Here is a 21,962-nt window from a genome sequence, read left to right as displayed (position 1 = left end):
TTGTTGGAGGAACATTTAGGCATTTGTAGAGAATATGGATTCAAAATTAGCAATGTAAGGAATACCCCATTTGTAGGCCAATTTTACTGCAAGATGAAAAACTAAATGTTTTAATACAGGTGTTAGATTTAGAAAAAGGAATACAATACACAATTCAATTGCTTCTTCCGCCCCTCTTTAAACCTTTGTTTCTAATAGATAATAACTCTTTTCCAACTAGTTTACCTTTTCAAAAAGGAATATGGTATTTTTGCTCGGTCAACGTCTACTTTCCTTTATTTTGGTAAAAATACTTTGGTTTTCACTTGACAGATTACCTGCCCACTCTCTCATTCCAAGTATTTTAGGTGAGGCTTTATGCAGCTCACGCCGCTCTGGAAATGCACGTGTAATCCAAGCCTGGAAAAATCAGTTCATTCCTTCCCTTGGTTATTGCTTCAAGAATGGGCATGTGGATAGAACTGGAGCATGTTATGCTAAGTGAAATAAGTCATACAGAGAAAGACAGATACCATATGGTTTCACTCTTACGTGGATGCTGAGAAACTGAACAGAAGACCATGGGGGAGGGGAAGGAAAAAAAGAAGTTAGACAGGGAGGGAACCAAACCATAAGAGACTATTGAAAATTGAGAATAAACTGAGGGTTGATGGGGGGTGGGAGGGAGGGGAAAGTGGCTGATGGGCATGGAGGAGGGCACCTGTTGGGATGAGCACTGGGTGTTGTATGGAAACCGATTTGACAATAAATTTCATATTTAAAAATAAATAAAAATAAAAATAAATAAATAAATAAACAAATAAACAAATAAAAGAATAGGCATGTGACTCTAGTTGATCAACCAGAGAAAATATTGAGAGGTATTCTCTTTTTAGTCTCATTTGTTGAACTGGTAGGATGCATTCCAGGAGTCATCTTGCCTCTCCTGGTAAGAAAGCCTACCTGAAAGTAAACCAACCAGAGGAAAACCAAACCTGAGATGGAGAGAGAGGGAAGGAGGCAGGAAAGGAGAGTGACTCCTGACACCTAAGTACAACCGTGCCTCTATACCATCCCTGCAGTATTTCGGTCATAAGAATCAACTAACTCCCTATTTCACTAAAACGAATCTGAATTGGGTTTGGAGCACTTTGAACTGACTTGGTCCTGATGGCAAGCATCTTTCTTTTTTCCCAGCTGTCTCAATTTTTTCTCATCTTTAGAGATCTAGTTGAGGACAATTATTCTATAAGCTTACCTAGGCAAACCCAAGCCAAAGAACTCTTCCTCCTCTGAACTCATACATTAGTATATTTAGCATCCGTTTGCCTTAGTGATACCTCTTGTGTTGTTGATGACATTGTTACTCAATTTTCTCTGTGTATGACTTTTTTTTTTAATCAATAAGATGCTAAATTCCCAAAGGACAGCATTGTCCAATATCCCTTCGCTACTTCAAGTCCCAAATTGTTGAGAAGTGATTGACCAAGTTTTCTCCAAATCTATGTGCCAAAATCCAAAAGGAGTTATTTTCCTTACACAAATATATAATTTGTCCTAGCAACATAAAGCCTTTGTAAGAGCTCACAGTTCCCAGTTTGCTTCCGTAATTAATTCATAGGTAATTTCATAAATTATATCTTTAGAACCCATATGAAATTAGTGAAGGTAGAAGGAAACTGACATGTTTTGAATATTCACAATATACTAAACAAAATCCTTGGGACTCCACATATATTTACCTGGCATATATCTCACAATAGTGCTGCTAATTAAATTTTATTATTTTTACTTTACAAATGAGGAAACAAGCTGAGAGATGTTAATTTGTTCAAGACCACACCCTAGTGAATGTACACTCATGTTTATGTGTTTTTGAATCTTTGCATTACCACCACCTAGCACGGTGTCCAGCATAAAAAGAAGATTCATAAAATATTAGGCAAATGAATGAATGAGTGAATGAACAAATAATACAGCCACGATCAAAGGTGTCCTTTTTGGTTCCAGATCTCCACTATACTATGCCACCTACAAACAGAATCATCACCAAGATAATCCCATACATTTTTGTCTCTTGTTTTTAAGTTACAATGAATCACTTAGCATTATGCATGTGGAAAGACGGATATTTCAACAGCTTCACCCCACTATGGAGGTGAGTCACAGTAGATGAAGCAGCTTGGGCTAAGTACTAGGACTTTTAGGTTAGAGGGGAATCTGAATATAAATTGTATTTACTTGTTCTGTGACCTTAAACAAGTTACCTATGTCTCTGATTACTTATCAGTAAAACTGGGATAATATTATCTTCCTTGTAAGACTGTTATGAGATGAAATAAAATTATGCCAGCAGAGCATCTGACATATAGGCATCTTTTTTTTTTTGCTGTTATTACTATAATATTTTCTTTGAAGTTCGAACCAATTCTCTCATGGCCATCTAAGTCTTAGTAATGTACAAGTGTTTGATTTTTAATAATTTAGGCATGACTTAGAACATTGAGAAAAAAGACATGTCTCTCGTTAACAGCAACAGATATTCATAACTGAGCTCTCATAACTAAAAGTGACGCCAATATTACAAAAATTTTTTTTTAATATAGAAGACACTCTCAACATAAAGAACAGTCTCATTACCCAAGCCAGAAACTACAAGTCTGCCTTCCTGCCCTCAGCCATAAGTATGTACTATTAAATACCTTCCTGCCCTCAGCCATACTATTAAATACCTTCATCTGTCTTAATGTTTTCAACTAATTACCAACTCTTTGCTAATAATACATTCAAAAATATCAAGTTCAATTTCTTTATTACCTTTACCATGGATTTATTGACGCTTTCAACAGCTCTAATCTGGAGGGTTTTGTGGCAGCCCGGCTGTAAAATTCTGGCAGCTTTAACTAGGGTAGAGATTTGGAAGTAGTGAGAAGTGACTTCATTTTGAATGTATTTTAACGGTGGAGCCAACAGGGTCTACTAATGGATTAGATGTGGGGTTTTTAGAGGCTCAGAATCATGGAAGCCTCTGAAACTTCTGGCTGGAGCAAGTAATGAATAATGGTAGCATTTCCAGAGTTGGGAAATGCTACTGCAGCAAGCCGGGCAGCTGGGATGGAGAGTGTGCTTTCAGACATGAGCATGGGAGGTATTCAGGATAAAGTTTTACAAACTGAGAAACTGTGTTCAGCAACTAATTCCTATGTACTTTTCAAGTGTGTGTGTGCCTTTGTACTTGCTTTTCTTTTTACCTGGGATTACCTGTCCCCCATCTAACCTACACTCGCATGAAGTACACTCAAGAGGCGGCTTTCCCGGGGCGCCTGGGTGGCTCAGTCAGTTGAGCGTCCGACTTCAGCTCAGGTCACGATCTCACGGTTCGTGAGTTCGAGCCCCGCGTCAGGCTCTGGGCTGATGGCTCAGAGCCTGGAGCCTGCTTCCGATTCTGTCTCCCTCGCTCTCTGCCCCTCCCCCATTCATGCTCTGTCTCTCTCTGTCTCAAAAATAAATAAACATTAAAAAGAGGCGGCTTTCCCAACACCCCCAGCAGAATTAGACTTACCTTCCTCTATGGCCCAATAGCAATTTAGTAATGTTTACAAAATACTAATAATACATCAAGCATTATACTAATTACTAGGGATACAAAGATATAAAATTCCTTGCGTTCAAAGAGCTTACAATCTAATAGGGGGTAGGGGAACCTACCCTAACTATTCAGTACAATGTAATAAATGGTATATACAAAATGCAATGAAACTATAGATGAGAGAATGGTGGGTAGTCAGGCTAAGGCACTAATATTTACTGAATGTATATTTGCCATATGTATGGTACTTTAATTATTATTTCATTGAATTCTCACAACAGCCCTATAAGCCAAGCAGAAATCTTTAAGTACTTACCCCAAACTACACAGTTTGCACGTGGCAGAATTAGCTTACAAATCCACCCCTGACTCCTAGGCCATTTTCTATCAAACCAAATGCAGAAGGGGCTTCATGGGAGAGATAAACTTAGGCTGAAACCAGAAGGATGAAGGTCAGAGGAAGTGGTGCATGTCTAGACGCTGGGGGCTGGGGGAGTTACGGGCAGTGTCCTTCAGAGAGAATGGAGGGAGAAGAGGCTGGGTAAGTGGTACCATGCTTAGGAGTCTGGGTTTTATCCTGGAACAAATGGGATATTCTGTTTATTTTTTTTTAAGTTCATCTATTTACTTTGGGAGAAAGAGGGAGAGAGAGCGCGCACGCAGGGAGGAGCACAGAGAGAGGGAGAAAGAGAGAATCCCAAGCAGGCTCCACACTGTCAGCACAGAGCCCCACACGGGGCTCAATCTCACGAACCATGATATCATGACCTGAGCCAAAATCAAGAGTCGAACGCTTAACCAGCTGAGCCACCCAGGCCCCCCCTCTAATAAAACATTTTTAAAAGTGTAAGTAATAAGCAGTTGGAAGAAATCACAATATTTCTACTTTGAAATAAATACACTTTGAAATAAATAAATAAATAGATTTGACATCATGAAGACGGAGCCAACGAAATCCAGCATCGCAACACATTTGATACCTGAGAGAACCTCAGATGCTGAATGGATCACATACATTTCAGTTTTTCCCAATGCTTTCACTATTTTCTTTAAAAACCATAAATAAAAATGAATTCAGTTTCCCTAGTTTTCAGTGTTGGAGTATAGAACCCAAAGGGTGTCTTGGGCATACAGGGCCAACTCTAAGCACACATGAGAAATTATATTAGGATTATTGATTTACAAACAGTAGGCAAAGCTGAATGACCATGGCAAAGGTAGGGCAACAGCCAGGGCAGCTATGAGGGCTCAGTAAGGTCATCATGGACAGAACATCTAGGCACTGACAGGAAAACAATTCAGCACCAATGGGAGGGTGGGCGGGCCATTGTAATTGTCCCACCAAATAAGAATAAGCAGGATGAAAAAATAAAAATAGGTAACATTTATTAAAAAAAAAAAACTTTTTAAGGGACAGGCACCTTTCAAAAAAATCTGTATTATTTCTTTTAATCTTTTAAAAAGCCTGTGTGAGAGGCATTGTTGTTGTTGTTGTTGTTTAAGTTTATTTATTTTGAGAGAGAGAGAGAGAGAGAGAATGAACCAGGGAGGGGCAGAGAGAGAAGGGTACAGAGGATCCGAAGGAGGCTCTGGGCTGACAGCAGAGAGCTCGATGCAGGGCTCGAACTCATGAGCCTTGAGATCACGACCTGAGCCGAAGTCAGAGGCTTAACCGACTGAGCCACCCAGGGGCCCAATGAGACCTACAGTTTTTATCTCCTTTTTATAAACGAGGAAGTAAAATAATTCGCTCAGATCACAGAGGGAGAGAGGAACGGGAATTTGAACCCAGGACATCTGACGACAAAGCCTAGCTTAACTATAGTTACAGTTAACTGTAACTAGATGGAGTAGAGGAGATGATTCACCGCAGAACAGAAAGAGAAAGGAACTCTGGGCTGCTAACCAACAGATCCAGATTACAGACAGCACTTATGGTAGAGGCCACATTTTAGAGGGGACACCTTGCACTAAACACTGTAGGATTTGCTATCAGAGCAGGTTCTGACTTCTGAACCTCTGGCTGCCCATGGCATTCATGTTGTGGGCTCAGTAATTTGAACAGAAATTCTCTGTTTGTTTCTATGACAGCTGATCAGCCCAGCTAAGTAAAGATAAGAATTTTCACAGTTTTCTGCTTTTGGCAGAAAAGCAACACATTTATGAGAGTGAAACTGCTTTGTATTTTAGAAAAAAAAAAAAAACCATACTGTGGAAATAGAAAATTTGTTTTTCCTTATTTTGTGAAAAAATTATCGTAGTCGGAACTTGCACTCATGCACTCCCACATGTTGTATTGCCTGATGAGCCACTTCTTCCTGGGTCGTTGTCCGGCCGTGAGATTTTATTTATTTTTTTAGATAGCTCTTACTAGACTTTGCTTTGACTTTCAAGCTGGTAGGTGTACAATTGAAGGGTTTGCAAGTTTGCAGACGCCTGAGTGTAAATATAGTATAGTGCCATATCTGATCCCTACTGCTCTGCAATTAGTTACTTGATTCTCAGTTACACCGATGTTCCCAAAACATTTTGAGAAAATAGTGAGAGATTATGAAATAAAAATCGGCCTCATGCCAGTAATCCTGATTTCCAGGGCCCAGCTTTTAATCTTTTTATCCTTGTTTGGGGCTAGGATCCCCGATTAAAATATTGGAGGGGCAGGGCGCCTGGGTGGCTCAGTCGGTTGAGCGTCTGACTTCAGCTCAGGTCACGATCTCACGGTTCGTGAGTTCGAGCCCGAGTCCGGCTCTGGGCTGATGGCTCAGAGCCTGGAGCCTGCTTCCGATTCTGTGTCTCCCTCTCTCTCTGCCCCTCCCCCATTCATGCTCTCTCTCTGTCTCAAAAATAAATGAACATTAAAAAAAAAATTTTGTTTAAATATCGGAGGGGCTATAGAGCTCCCTGTGTGGCCGGTGATTCTTAACTAACTAGCTCATATCAAAAGAGCCTTGTTAGCAAGATAAAGGAAATAGAACCACAGACCTCTGGATGGTACTCTCAAAGTTTCCCTATCTTCAGAGAAAATATTCCCATTTATCAAACCTGTGTTTTACCCCTCTACCTGAGGTCATATTTACACGTTAACTGAATAAACCAAACTATGGGCGGCCACGTTGAAAAGCTCTTACCAATTCTTGCTAATCTATTAACATTGGTTACATAAGGATCCAATGAAGTCTTCACAATATTCCCAAACACACAAATTCAACCTGAACTTCTTATATGAGTGTTTTTAATGCCAGTAGTAGTTCTGTCCCAATTTTAAGGTTATTTTTTTCTATTTCTGAAAAATGCCACCAAAATTCTGAGAGGGAATGCTTTGAATCTGTCAATTGCTTTGGGTAATATAAACATTTTAACAATGTTAGTTCTTCTAATCTATTAGCACAGAGTATCTTTCCATTTATTTGTGTCTTCTTCAATTTCTCTCATTAATGTCTTTCATTAATGTCTGAACAGGTCTTTCACCACCTTAGTTAAATTTACTTTTAGGTATCTTATTCTTTTTGATGCACCTGTAAATGGGATTATTTTCTTAATATCTTTTTCTGATAGTTCATTTTCAGTATATAAAAATGCAACAGATTTTTGTATATTGTTTTTGTACCCAAACTTTACTGAATCCACTCCTTAGCTCTAACATATTTTTTGGTGGCAACTTTAGGGTTTTCTATTTGTAAAATCATGTTGCCCTCAAATAGTGAGTTTTACTTCTTCCCTTCTGATCTGGATGCCTTTTGTTTCTTTTTCTTGCCCAATTTCCCTGGCTAGGACTTCCTACTATGTTGAATAAAAGTGGCAAGGGTGGATATCCTTGTCTTGTCCTTAATCTTAAAGCAAAACTGTTCAGTTTTTCACCATTGAGTATAATGTTAGCTGTGGGCTTGTCTTTGTGGACTTTAGATATTGAAATAGTCTACAGTCCAACTTTGTTGAGAGGTTTTGTCATAAATGGATGGTGAATTATGCCAAATGCTTTTTCTGCATCTATTGAGGAGATAATATGATTTTTATCCTTTTGTTAAAATTGGATATCATGTTGATTGATTATTTGGGTGTTGAACCATCCTGGAATCCCTAGGATTAATCCCACTTGATGATGGTATACGATCTTTTTAATGTATTGTTGAATTCAGTTTGCTAATATTTTGTTGAGAATTTTTGCATCTAAGTTTATCAGGAATATTGGCCGATAATTTTACATCTTTGTGGTGTCTTTGTCTGGTTTTGGTATCAGGGTAATTAATGCTGACATCATAAAATAAGATTGGATGTAATCCTGCCTCTTCAACGTTTTTGGAAGAGTTTGAGAGGAACAGATATTAAATCTTATCTGAATGTTGGGTAGAATTCACAAGTAAAGCCACCTGGTTCTGGACTTTCATTTGTTGGTAGTTTTGGTTTGTTTTTTTTTTTTTTTTATATTGATTTAATCTCCTTTCTAGTAATCAGTCTATTCAGACTTTTCTTTTTTTCATGATTTAGTCTTGGAAGATTGTATGTTTCTAGGAATTTATCCATTTCTTCTAGGTTGTCCAATCTGTTGGTATATAATTGTTCATACAGTCTCTTAGGATCCTTTGTATTTCTTTGGTATCAGTTGCCACTTCTCTTTCTTCAATGCTGATATTATTTATTTGAGCCCCCTTTTTTCCTTACTGAGTCTAGCTAAAGTCTGTCTTTTTATCTTTTCAAAAAATCTGTTCCTAGTTTAATCAATCTTTTCTGTTGTCTTTTTTGTCTTTATTTCATTTATTCCAACTCTGATACTTATTAGCCCCATCCTTCTACTAAACTTGGGGCTTTATTTATTCTTTTTCTAGTTCCTTTAGGTGTAAAGTCAGATTGAGAATTTTTCTTGTTTTCTGAGGTAGGTTTATATCGCTATAAACTTCCCTCTTAGAACTACTTTTGCTGCACCCCATAGATTTTGTTATGTTGTATTCCCATTTTCATTTGTCTCAAGGTAGTTTCTAAGTTTCTTCTTTGATTTCTTTGTTGATCCATTGGTTGTTCAGTAGTGTGTTGTTTAATCTCCATATATTTGTGATTTTCCAGTTTTCTTCTGGTAATTGATTTCTAGTTTCACATCACTGTGGTCATATAAGATGCTTGATATGATTTCAATCTTCTTAAGTTTATTTAGACTTGTTTCGTGACTTAACATGTATATAATCTATCCTAGAGGACGTTCCATGTGCACTCAAGAAAAATGTGTATTCTGCTGTCGCTTTCGGAACGAATGCTATGTATACATCTATTAAATCCATCTGGTCTGTTGTTTAAAGCAGAATGTTTTCTTATTGATCATCTCAGAAAATCATCAACATCATTGATGTAAGTGGTATATTAATGTTCACTAGTATGATTCTATTGCTGTCCATTACTCCATTTAGGTCTGCTGAAATTTGCCTTATATATTTAGTTGCTTCTATATTGGGTGCATAAATATTTTAAAATGTTATAGCTTCTTAATGGATTGATATCTTTGTAATTACTATGTACAGGCAAAATTTCATTTACTATTCACAACAGCTTTCTGAGAGAAACAATATTATCTATCCCCCCTTCACAGCCGAGGAAACGGAGGCAAGGGGAAATTGAATGATTTGCTCTAAGTCATTAAACCAATGCCAGTGTTCTTACCACTGCTCTAAACTATTTATTCTATAGACTTTTCACAACAACTGAAGACAATGTATATAAAGCACCTGTAATCGGACATAGTCTAAGACATGTCCTCAACAAATTTTAGCTAATACTATTAATTAATAAACAACAGATAAGTAACAACAATGCTTAGTTTGATGGACTGATCTATAAGGTTGTGTTTCTTGTTCAGTTTTCAGTATCATATCGTTGGATATGCACCTTTTGCAAATAGATTTGCAAGTACTGACTGAGCACCTATGTTGCAGCAGGCATTTTACTCCCCGCGGTGGGCCTGGTGCTATGTGAAATAGAATCTGTGGTGTTAATTACTATGAGCCTTTCCATTTTGCCTTTTTCTAAGGTTAATTTTTTTTGTGTGTGAACTTTGCAAATACCCATGAATCATTTCCATTTTCATTCTACCTGCATATAAGTAAGCCTTCTCAGGAGCTTTGCATTTCTAGATTTAATTCTGGGCTCTTTAGATCAAAGCACTCATATCTCTCCTATCCTATTTTGAGGTCTGTCTTTATGTCTAGGATCCTAGCCTATGATTTTAAAACAATAACCAAAAGCAAACAAATCTCTCTGAGACACCATTATTATAGCTAATTGCTATCATGTATTTTTTCCCCATTTCTCCAGCAGCTTCTCTCATGTCAGATAGATCCCAAAAGCTAAATCTGGTAGGCTAAGTATCATATTAAGCTGATACTGAATAACACCTCTTACCCCCTTTGTTATTCCATTGCCAATTATGCAGTCCATAAGGGATTCTGTCACATGAGGGTCTGTTACCCAGAGATCACGTACATGTAGCAGCTGTTTATTTGCAAATACAGAATGGGATGAACACATGGTTCAGAAAGATGGTTTTTTAATGTTGGTATCTTCTCATTTACATTAGATTATCCACAATTCTTTTTCCCTTTTCCAATTCTGAATATATGGTAAATAGTCTCTCTTTTTTTTTTTCTCACTAAACTCCACTGAAATAGAAATGACTGGAATGTCACCAAGTGTCTCCAATAGCTAAGGCATCACAACCTCAAAATAGCTCAAGCTTTAAATAGTGATACTGATCACATTGATCATAAAAATAGTGGCAAAATGAGCAGGTATAAGTTATTACTATGTACCATGCACTTCCCTGGGGACCTTACATATGTGTGTCACTTACTATTCATAATAACCCCATGACATAGGTAGGTGCTATTATCTCTATTCTGTAGATGAGAAAGCAGAGGGTGAAGAGTTTGTTGCTTACCCAAAGCCATAATGCTACTAGGTGTCAGAGCTGTGACTTAAACCCAGACTGTCCTGTCTGTGTTTCCCCTCACTTTACACTGAGAATTAGGGAGAAGAGCAAAGCAGGATGAAAGGCAGGGGAAAGAGTAGACAGAGAGGCAGGAGATGGGTAATGGAGAAAAATGTCATTAATCGTCGTTAATTTGTTAAATGAACATCCACGGAGTCCCCAGGACTGGCTGGGCGTGGTATCTACACCTAAGCCAAGTTCCTTGTCCAAGAGAGGCAAGCTTGGCTTAGAGAAGTAGAATCGCCAGCAAACAACTGTAGTCCTCACAAAAGGGAATAAGCAATACAAGCCAAAGTGTGCAGAGCACAGAGAGAGAGAGGTTGGGGCCCTGCAAGGGGGAGCTGGGGAAGGCTTTTCAGATAAGGTGCCTTCTGAGCAGGAATGACAGCAATACAGGAGAGTGTGCAAGCTGGCTAAGCACGGAAAGGGCAGAACAGGTGGAAGTCAAAGCAAGGACGCCACCACAGAAGGGTGACAGATGGAGCGATGCTCAGAGAATCCCTAGTGCTTGGGAGGGCTACAGAAGAGGACGCGTGGTGAATATGTGGGAATAAGAGCGGAAGGGCAGGCGGCTTTGAGAGCACATTAGGAGAGGGAGCAAGGAGGCAGATGAAAAAAACAGGGGACCGAACAGGACCACACCGGGCTTTTAGATCAAAGCACTCCCATCTCTCCTGATCTATCCTATTTTGACCGAGTGACCATTCTTCATAGCAGAACATATGAGGTTATCATAAACTACAGTAAATCATGAACTGGTTTTTCAGGTGCTTTTTATTATGACTACGGATTATGACAGCAAGCCACCAAAAGAGGTGAGTTGTAATGGAGAGAAGAGTGGTATATACAAAGGTAATAAGGACCCTCCATGAGAGCTGGGGGTCCAAGGAAAGGAAGGTGTAGCCTGAGAAAACTAGGAGCCTGGGTAGAGAGAGAGAAAAGGCATATCTGAACTAGAAATGGCTGCTAATATATGAGGCAACTAGCGTGGAGCCATAGGGACTATTCAGTCGTGCTTCAGGCATCACTGGGTTTGGACGTCAGGCATAAGGCCAACAAGTGGGATGAGAAGACAAGATAACAGCATCGTTACATCCGTCTTAAAAATCAATCAAGTGATTCAGGTGGAAAAAAGCCCCTCTGAATTGATAAAATATTAACCAGTGCACCCTAATTTGAGAAAACATTCTAATGGACAGGCCCAATGAAATATCCGGGTTGGGGAACAGACCCTCATATGACAGCAACTCCTGGGGTGAATATCTTTTCTGTTGTGTGAAAAGCTATCCAGTACAATCAAGCTTTTCTTGATCTGGCTGCTTAAGGGCTAACCAGACCACAACAAATGTTTTTAAAGTGTCAGACCTGGACTCTGCCTGTAATCCTTCCCCACAGATAAGAAATTGGATTTCAAGAAAAGGAAAGGACTTTTTGTATCCTAAATTTGTCACAAAAGTCTTGTCAAGAATATAACTCTATACTATACTTGTACTATACTGTACTTATATTACAGCAGCAAAATAAACTCAATAAGCTCTAATTTGGCATTCCATGGAACAAAATTTGCAGTGGGATAAGAGTCAAAGGATATTGCTTATGACAGCTTATAATCGGACTTTGTGCAAGCATCATTTAAATCGTAGTTCCTCTGACAGAACAATCTTTTTATACTAGTTTCAACCTACTGCTCTGTCCCTATAGATTATTACTTCTAGTGCATATAATTCAAATGCAAGAGCTATGGCCAAGAGCCAAGGAGTGGAGGTAAGTCTGGCAATGCAGGCTTGTAGGTGACTAGCTCAGAGCACAACAGCAGCCCCCAAGGCCACTGTTCAGTGTGGACAGCCAAGATTTTGGTGCCACACAGACCCAAGTTCAAGTCCCAGATCTATATGTTGTTAACTCTAAGAAATAACTCAAAGCACTTGGCCCAAGGCCTGGCACAGAGTAGACACTCAATGATTAGAAGCTGTTATTACTTTAAAATTAAAGCATAAAAGGGAAAAGCCAGAGCTATGACAGCTCCTCACTTCAAGGCATAAATTCCGTCTTCCTGTCAAATGTACGTATCTCTTTCAGCTTCCCATGAATATCTGGAGCCATAAACTTGGCTAAAATTCTTAGCACAAGAGGCTGACGTTTTATGTACCATTTTCTTGGGTTCTCCTCTCTTTTCCATATTATTCTTTATAAGGTGATCTAAAAGGCAAGAGATTAATAAATAGAAACTGCAGATTTTTGGTCTTACCATTTTTATCTGCTCTCCTCAGTATCTGAAAAAGAAAAAGAAAAAAAATTATGACCATTTTTGCAATTGCAGTGAACATCATATTCATACATAATTCACCCACCATTAAATAAAAGAAATTCCAATTTTAAATAAAGGTTTCCTAATTGAGAAGTTTCTTTATAGTAGTCAAAAACTGAAAACAACCCCATGCCTTTGCACAAAAGAAATCTGTGGCACATCCACTCGACGAGTACTACTGGGCAATAAAGAGGAAAGGGTTCTTGAATACACACAATAACTCAGACGGATCACAAAGTGATCATGTTGAGTAAAACCCTAGGACAAAAAAGAATACCTGCTATATGATTCCATTTATACAAAACTCTAGAAAATGCAAACTAATCTATAGTGACAGAAAGAAGATTAAGGGTTGTATACAAATGAGCAGGGAGGGTATTATAAAAGGACATGGGAAAACTTTTTGGAGTGGTAGGTATATTTATTGTCTTGACTATCATAATGGTTTCACAGGTATGTACATATGTAAAAACTTATCAACTTTTCACTTTAAATGGGCGCAATTTCATGTAAGTCAATTGTATCTCAATAAATGGGAATCCATGGAAACAAAAAAATAATAAATCATGGATAAACAGAGCTCATGTGTCTATATTGTATCTGACTTTACTTCTACACATTAATTACATTATCTTTGGTGGATAAGAACTGCTTGGCCATCAGGTATCTTAAGTCATGATTTCAAAATTTGCTTCTGGGAAATCGATCTTTTTTCTCTACTCTCGAGGATTGGGCAGAGCCTTCAGGCCTGGCAAACAGGGTGTCACATCACTCGGTCCACAGTGACTACTCAGGCATGAGCACAGTAAGGTCATGGTTTTGCTGGAATTATCATAAGAGACACGCTTTCTCTTCTGCTGACTCTGAACTTGGGACGATATAGGTAAGAAGCTGCTGTCCACCCTTCTATCGTTATATACGTCATGGGTTGAACTGTGGGCCTCAAAACAAACACTGAAGTTCTAACCTCCAGTAACTGTGAAGGTGACCTTGTTTGAAAGTAGTCTTTGCTTATGTAATCAAATTAAGATAAGATCTTACTGGGGCTCCTGGGTGGCACAGTTGGTTAAGCGTCCAACTTGGGCTCACATCATGATCTCACGGTTTGGGAGTTGGAGCCCCACGTCGGGCTCTGTGCTGACAGTGCGGAGCCTGCTTGGGATTTTTCTCTCTCGTCTCTCTCTGCCTCTGCCTCTGTCTCTGTCTCTCTCTCTCAAAATAAATAAATAAACTTTAAAAAAAGAAGGTAAGCTCTTCCTGGATTGGAGTGGGCCCTACATCCAAAGACTGGTGACGTTATAAGGAGAGAGAGATTCAGAGATGCAGAGACAGAGGGGAGACCACATGGTAATGGAGGCAGATACTGGTGTGGTACAGCTGCAAGCCAAAGAATGTACAGGAATCTGACCCTGGAAGCTAGGAGACACGCATTGAGCAGACTCTCCCCTAGAGCCTTCAGAGGGAAAGGTCCTCCCCATACCTTGATATCATCGACCCAGCCTCCAGAACTGAGAAAACAAATGCGGTTGTTTAAGCCACTGTGTGTGCAGTATACTGTCATAGAAGCCACCGAAAATTTATACAACCTAGAACTGGACATAACCAGTCCTCAAGACAGCAGTGTCCATCCAGGGACTGAAAGAAAGAGGACTCTGATGACACTCTCTGAGCTCCTGATCAAGCCATTCTGATGAGAGTCTCCACTTCTCATCGCAGGAGCCAATAAATTATTGTTTTAAATCTTAAGATACTTTAGGTTATTTTTTTTTTTCTGTTAGCAACAATCAAATCAGCCCTAGCTGGCACTGTCTACTAAGGGAAAAAAAATCCGGGTAACATAGCACACCACAGCTATGTTATATATACTACCAGAGAAAATGTCCCTTTATCATATTGCAAAGATACCCTTGAATCACATGAAAGGGGCATTCGAGGATCATTTTTCTGAGCAACAGACAGTTATGTGAAGTAACCAGAGCCACTCGTACATTTAGGTCATCACTTCTTGGTGGGCAGCTCGAAAGATTAGCAATAGTTTTGATTACCAAAGTTTTCAGTTTTCCTGCTTTCTGCTACAGAAGTATTATCTTCCTTTCCTTCTGTTGACTTCATGAAGATGAAGTATGGCTAAATCTAATCATTTTACAATCTTATAATAGTTTAATATTATTACCCAAAATCTCACTTATGACAAATTTCCAACAACAGATATGTATCCCCCCTGACTTGTGTGCATAAGAAATTGGTCCCCCTTTATAAACTAAATTTATTTAACGATTGCAAGAAAGCTGCTTGTAGTAGTAAGAACTGTGCTTAGAGCAGAATGGGACACAAAATCTTTTTACTCCACGAAGCTAATTTCTAGTGGGGATTTGGGGAATCCTCCTCTCCATCATAACCAGCTTCCTCCCCCTCCTTGAAACTATGAAGCCCCAGCGGAGAGTCAGGGAGACATGAAACACAGCCTAATTCTTACCTTTACTATGCTCGGAAGATTCTATTTCAAGCTCTATTGTGTCCTTAAGAGTTCGAAGTAACTAGAACAGGAATAACCACATACCAGAGAGTTGGGCCCAGGACGTCCATCATTTCATTTCAGAAAGCAGTATCTTAAATAGCATTCAGCCTCTTAGCAATGAAATTAAGACAGTAGCTTTATTAAGACAGTTCTTTGTAATGAAATATGAACAGAACGGTCTCTGCTGCAAATTTTGCCTCTGAGCCCACAGACTAATAAAAAAATGTACTGCAGGGGCACCTGGGTGGCTCAGTGAGTTAGGTGTCGACTTCAGCTCAGGTCATGATCTCACAGTTGGTGGGTTCGAGCCCCACGTCAGGATCTGTGCTGACAGCTCAGAGCCTGGAGCCTGCTTCTGATTCTGTGTCTCCCTCTCTCTCTGCCCCTCCCCTACTTGCACTCTCTTTCTCTCTCTCTCAAAAATATATAAACATTAAAGAAATTTTTTTTAAATGTACTGCAGATGAAAACTGGGTTCATTACACTATGCTACCATAGTAATCTGGATGGGCTAATCTTACCAGTTGCTACCACAAGATACATGGTAAATAGATGCAAATATTAGGGTCAGAATTAAAACTCAAATGTAGGCCATGCTGTGTTTTTGCAACAATCTACGGATTATCAAACAGCATCCTTTACCCTAAAGGCTACTCTTTGACGGCCTTCATTAAAATGTCTCATTTCTCACCCGAGGTTATTCAAGGCAGGTGTTAAGATGCAAATATTGTCGTCAAGGCCTATTTGTCACTATTTACTGAACTAATATCTGATAAGTGCTTTCTACTGTGTACCAGGTTAAAATTAGGTAATGACATAAGCCAGGAAGACTCCTGAGAGATGAGGATATAGGGCAGGGAATTTGGTTCTCATCCAGAACACGGGGTACCATCCAGAAGGGAAGACCTATCAGGTAAATCATAGCCTGTGGACCTGGACCTCCAGAAGGAAGGACCTCCACGAAATAGGATGCAGGGAAGTGGCCACGGAATGGATGGAGCAAAGGTAATCAGCACAAACATTTTTATCGTCTCAATTGTGCCTGGAGTAGGGCTTGTGTGAGAAAACAGTTTTAAATGTATGGTAACACTAAAACGAAGTTTCCCTTACTTCTGCAGCCTCTTAAACCTCGGAGAGTGATATCTGCCTTACCAATTAGGGTTAACTGCCATCCTCCCAACGGAACAACCGCACTCAAATTATCCAGGGTGCGCTAGACAAGATAGGAGGTATATGGCTGTAACAGAATTCGGTCACAGAACCGTTGTACCTGGAAAACTGTTCCTGCTCTGACAGTCCTCCGTCCATCTCACCTCTTAGACAGATATTCCCATCCATGTGTAGAGACAGGGCTTCAGGATTAAGTAGCTTTGCAAAAGAAGACTCTTCCTTATTTTCACCAAGTCCCTGACCAGCCAAGGCACTGTGCATTTTGTTCAGTGGGCGTCAGTGCGCATGCCTGGCCGGGGGAAGGAAGGGAAGACAAACAGGAAGATCATCTCTCTCCCTCACAGCCTTCCAGGCCCCACTTCTGCCCTAGCGACATGAGGAAGGGCCACTTCCTTTCCAGCTAAAAAGCAAACAAAACTGTTGGGGAGAAGGCAGTGGCATCAAGCGGTGGAATTATAACTAACTTCACTTCAGATTTATCTTGCTTCGGGGGATGATGTGAAACGCTTGATTTTCTCCCTTTGCACAGTAGCGGAGTCGATTAATAGAATGATTCCAAAGAGGGACCACATGCTTTATGGACTAGTATTCTACATCAGAGTTTATTCCCTGTCAGCTGGAATGAAATAACCTGGGGACGGACAGCATTGCAGGTGTTAAGAAGGAAAAGAACTGTCATCCTCCTGGTCCTCCCATGTTGCTATGCACGGAACCCAGTGAAGCCACTCTCCTGTGGGTGGCAGGGGGGCACAGCACAGATGCCTTGGCACCAGCCCTGGGTTTCCTAAGCCCCCCAGTGGGCACTCAAGAGTATTTATGATGAATATATATAATGTATATATAACGTATATATTCTGCCATTTTTTAGACAGAATCGAATAAAATAAATTAGATTTCTAATGAAACAGTCTCTGTATCCATCTGTGGATTTGGCAACTGTGATCCAGGCATTCAATAGGGAACAATGATCTAGCAATAATGGTGCAAATTTATATAGCACACTTCCTTTATCTGTTTTCAGTTTTCTTATCCTATGCACTTGCACTGAAGGCAACAACTTCTAGAATTAAGCGGCATACTCATCATGATTGCTGATTTGGACATGAGGAAAATGAAGCAAAAGCCAAATAGGTATGGTAAATCCCTCTCTGGTTTTCTGATCTGCGGCTAGTTTCTTACCAGCTGGATATATCTAGTCATGTCAGCAAGGGTAGCCTCAAAATCACTCAGAGGACTCGTTAGTACAGTGGCCTTGGAAGACAAACACTAAAAATCAAAGTTTTCCTCAGATTCAGAAATCAGTCCTGGTGACGCAGGTGACTCTGACGGGTTTCATTCCTGTTCCTCTTTGGAACAGGGAATCTCTATTACCGACTTATGATCTGCATAGAATTCAAAAAGCAATCTTTCTTAGCAGTGCTACTGGAATATATGAAAACAAATCGAGTAAATTATGTATTTATATTTCACATTTTATTTTTGCTAAAAGCAAATGATCCAGAAATGAATAATTCAAAAATCCTTAAGTAACAAATCCTTTCTCATGTCACATATTTCACCAGAGTGCTGGATTTTTCACAAAACATCTCAAAGAAAAAGTGTAAACAAAATCTCTTCTACTCGAGATAAAATCCAGTGGCAGTTTTTTTGTTTTGTTTTTTTTTTTTTATATAGACACTGGCGTTTTCCTGACAAACAAGCATGTCAACACCTCTTGTGTGAAATCAGTTTTGTACTCTTATTTTTAAATTCTAGAAATAGATACAAGAAGGCAAGGGTATCCTATTCATAGAGCACATGTTCCTTCAGGACAGGGACCTGATGCTGTTTATTTACAGAGCTTGAGAACAATCATGTATATAAAACAATAAACAAGATTTTCAGGGCGCCTGGGTGGCTCGGTTGGTTAAGCGTCCGACTTCGGCTCAGGTCACGATCTCACTGTCCGTGAGTTCGAGCCCCACATCCGGCTCTGTGCTGACTGCTCAGAGCCTGGAGCCTGTTTCAGATTCTGTGTCTCCCTCTCTCTCTGCCCCTCCCCCGTTCATGCTCTGGCTCTCTCTGTCTCAAAAATAAATAAAACGTTAAAAAAAAAATTAAAAAAAAAAGATTTTAATTTCCTCTGTTTTCTTTTTCTTTTCTTTTCTTTTTAAGTAGCAGTTTGGACACTTGGGCCAAGATTAGTGTGTGTGTCAAAGAGGACGACTTCCATTTACACAGCTCAATCCATTCATCTCCACAGTATCGCCAGGATTTGTTAACTGCTTCAAAAAAAGTCATAGAGAAGCACTTGATATCCTTGGGGGACCCAGTGAAGATCAGGCCAGTATGAACGGAGGGTCCCTTGGCCCTCTTTGAATCTCTTTGATGGCAGCTTAGCCATCAACCTCCTAACAGACGTGAGTTCCTGGAGCCCTGATGCTATCCCTGAAGATCCCCTTCTCCTGTGTGCAGTGTGCCTCCTTCTCTCAGCCTGGCTTCCTCACGGGCTTTTTGGCCCTGAATGGCAGGATTTAACGAATAATTTAATGAATAATAGCAGCCAGTTGGACCACTAGAGCCAAAACATCACCTGACTGGCCAGAGCTAAGCAGAGATAAGGGCTCAGAAGAATAAGGGACTTAAACTGGAGAGAAAAAATGGGAATCAGATGGTTTTGGTGGGAAGAAGATGGCTGGCCACAGAGGCCTGGATCCCCACCTGGAACTGCATGGTGAGGAGGGGAGGAGGCTGCCAGGAGATGCAGCTGAGTCTCACCTATGACATTTGCCTTTGACCGGATTTAATGATCAATATGGTTTTCTCTCCCAATTAAAAAATCCCAGCTAATCCATTCAAAGACACTTGGGAGGGCTCCTCACTCTGTCCCCCTTATCTTCATGACAACCGCTTCACCATAATAAACGTATTTTCATGTTAAATACACCTGGATTTTAATAAGAAATGATCTCAGGGAACAGTAAAGAGCTCGCAGCACTCCTCAATGCCTTTTGCCAATTTTCTATCATGTCTAAATAAGTGGCCAGAATTATCCCCACCGACTACCTCCAGGGGACAGCATATATGTGACAACGCAGAGGCTGAGGGAGCCCAAGCCGGCAGGCAACTGAGGGATAGGAAAACCACTAATCCTAACAGCAAAGAGCTGGGTGAAAAAAAAAAAAATAATAAAGAACAGAAACAACAGAAAGGGGCAGTAACGCAAAATTGAGAAATAAATAAGAAACAAAACTGCTGTACAGATAAAAACCCTGGCGTGAGGGTAGAAAAAAGAAAACAAAGAAAGAGAAAGAACGATTACAGTATCAGAGAAATGAAGGAAGGGCATCAATACCGAAGGGAGGGAGAGGCCCCAAGGAAGAACATTCAGATGCTTGAATTGATGAATAGCAATGAAAACTTGGAGAGGTATAGGGAAGAACAGGAGAGAAAAACGGAAAAATAGGAGGTGGCAGTGAAAAAAGTAACAGCATGAAAGGGATCTTGGCCACCGCTTTAAAAACGAAAAACAAGTATGTTTTCAAAGTAATTGTTCTCCGTGGGGGCTGGGGAAGGGTGGCGAGGCATCGCAATCCCTAATGCTGTCCCCGTCGCCTAAGAGCTTCAGGGAGATGGGGAACTGCAAACAGGTCACATCAGAGATGAGTTGAGTTAATGATGTTCCCTCCCTCCCTTAGCCCCTTTAAAACGCTCTATTCACCTGAATGGAGATTGTTGTAGCTACCGATCTAGTCCCCAATGAAACCCACGCCGCTGGAAAATTTAACTTCTGCCATTCATTCAGGGTTGTTAAGCCCCGAGCTGCAGGTGCAGGACAATCCTTTTTACAAGTTGGGTGGTAGTCATTCTCCCGCATTTTCCTCGGTGCATTTCCAGGGGGACAAGGGAGCGAGGTAAGGAGGTAGTTCTCGCTGGTGTTCGGGGGGAGGGGGGGTGCAAAACACCTGCTGATCAGCGCCTGGACCGACCACCCTCCTCCAGGGGAAGAGGAAAGCCGCGACGAGGGGGTGGAGGTCGGGGACCGCCGACCCAACTCCTTCGCCCGGTACTTACGTCCAGGAAGATCGACATGCCCTTGGACAGCTGCAGGGCAGAGCTGAGCTCCTCCGAGGAGTTGTTGGAGGACGGCGACGTCTCCCGGGAGTCCTCCATCCTCGGGAGCCCAGAAGGCGGCGGGCGGAGCGGGGCTGGGCGGCCGCACTGGCTCGGGCAGGGGCGCGGCCGCACTGCCGCGGGGCTCCGGCTCCCGAGCGGGCCTTCGCTCCCGCGCGCCTCCCCGGCGTCTCTCTCGGCTCGCTCCCCCTCCCGGCTCTGGCCTCCGCGCTCCCACGCGCTCTCGCTCGCGCCTCCCCCTTCCCTGGGCTGCTGGCGCCGGATCCGTCTCATCGCTGCGCTTAGCAACCGCTGCGCCCCTCGCGGGGAACCGACTCTGACCCCCTCGCTGCCATTGGCCGCCGCCCCCTGGAGCCCCCGCCCCACCCACGTGCCGCCAGGGAGGAGGTGGCCGAGCGCCGGGGTGCGAGGGCGCGTGTCCCGAGAGCCAAAGCGCCGGGTGCGGGAGCCCCGAGCCTACACCGCAGCGGAAAGCTTAGGAGTTAAAAGAGACCCGCGGCGGAAACCTTACGAGTTAAGAGACTCGAAGAGATTTTGCCAACTTTGCTTTTCGTCCAAGCGAACCTGTCCGCCCCACCCTCCTCAAAGGTGGGTGGGCTTAATGGACACCACCGATTAAGGGGGGGGGGGGGGCTGATTTGGTGTAGGGGAGAAATCATCACGTTTTGGAATCTTCGAGGTCTGGATTTGAAACCTGCCTCAGTCGCTTTGTTATTCTGTGATCTGGAAAGTTGCTAAATCCCAGTTTTCTTCATCACTACAATGGTCACGAAAATGGGGTTTACCTCAAAGGCTTATGAGGTTTGCATGTGGTATTGCCGTCCACAAAGGTAGTGAGTGGTAAGGACTCTGCACAGAGTGAGCCTCGACAAAACCCTTTACTATGCGGAAAAGATGGTCAGGTAAAGTTCAAGCAAGAAATTTTCCAAAATAGAAGTCACAATAAAGGATGCAGTCCCTATCTATGCTTAAGCATTTCAACTAGGGTAATTACTCAATATTTGGGGGCTTCCGTGAAGGATGCAGAAATGGGAATCCAACCTTTCATCAGGAGAGATATCCACTGTTTACCGGGCATCAGAAACGTGCCAGGAGCATGCCAGCTGTTGTGTGGATTAGAACAATCTGGGAGCAAGATGAGTCAGAGAATGGTACCATGTTTTAACAAGACTTTACCTATGAGAATTGATGGGGTGGATCCAGATCTCCATTTTGTAGCCTCCTAGGAAAGTAAGTTCTTGCTAGATGTGTGTGTCCACAAACCATCCTAGACAAAATGTGTCTTAAGGCATATAAAAAAAGTGCTATGGGTTTC

At 41.3% G+C, this 21,962-nt stretch overlaps 1 protein-coding gene across 2 annotated transcripts in view; it reads right to left on the bottom strand.

The window, feature by feature from the left end:
• The window catches only part of NECAB1 (N-terminal EF-hand calcium binding protein 1), a 191,826-nt gene extending 170,906 nt beyond the window's left edge, over positions 1 to 20,920 (bottom strand). For both annotated transcript variants that reach the window (XM_042973528.1, XM_007084329.3), the window contains exons 1-2: positions 20,588 to 20,920; positions 12,787 to 12,811 (exon numbers count right to left, since the gene is read on the bottom strand). In XM_042973528.1, the coding sequence (XP_042829462.1) occupies positions 12,787 to 12,811; positions 20,588 to 20,920 (358 nt within the window). The remainder of the gene's footprint in view (positions 1 to 12,786; positions 12,812 to 20,587) is intronic.
• Between the last annotated feature and the right edge of the window lie 1,042 nt (positions 20,921 to 21,962).

The sequence above is a fragment of the Panthera tigris genome, chromosome F2 (assembly GCF_018350195.1).
Source record: "Panthera tigris isolate Pti1 chromosome F2, P.tigris_Pti1_mat1.1, whole genome shotgun sequence".
NCBI classification, from domain to species: Eukaryota; Metazoa; Chordata; class Mammalia; order Carnivora; family Felidae; genus Panthera; species Panthera tigris.
The sequence above is the reverse complement of the archived record's forward strand: the minus strand, read 5'-3'. Positions and strand labels throughout refer to the sequence as shown.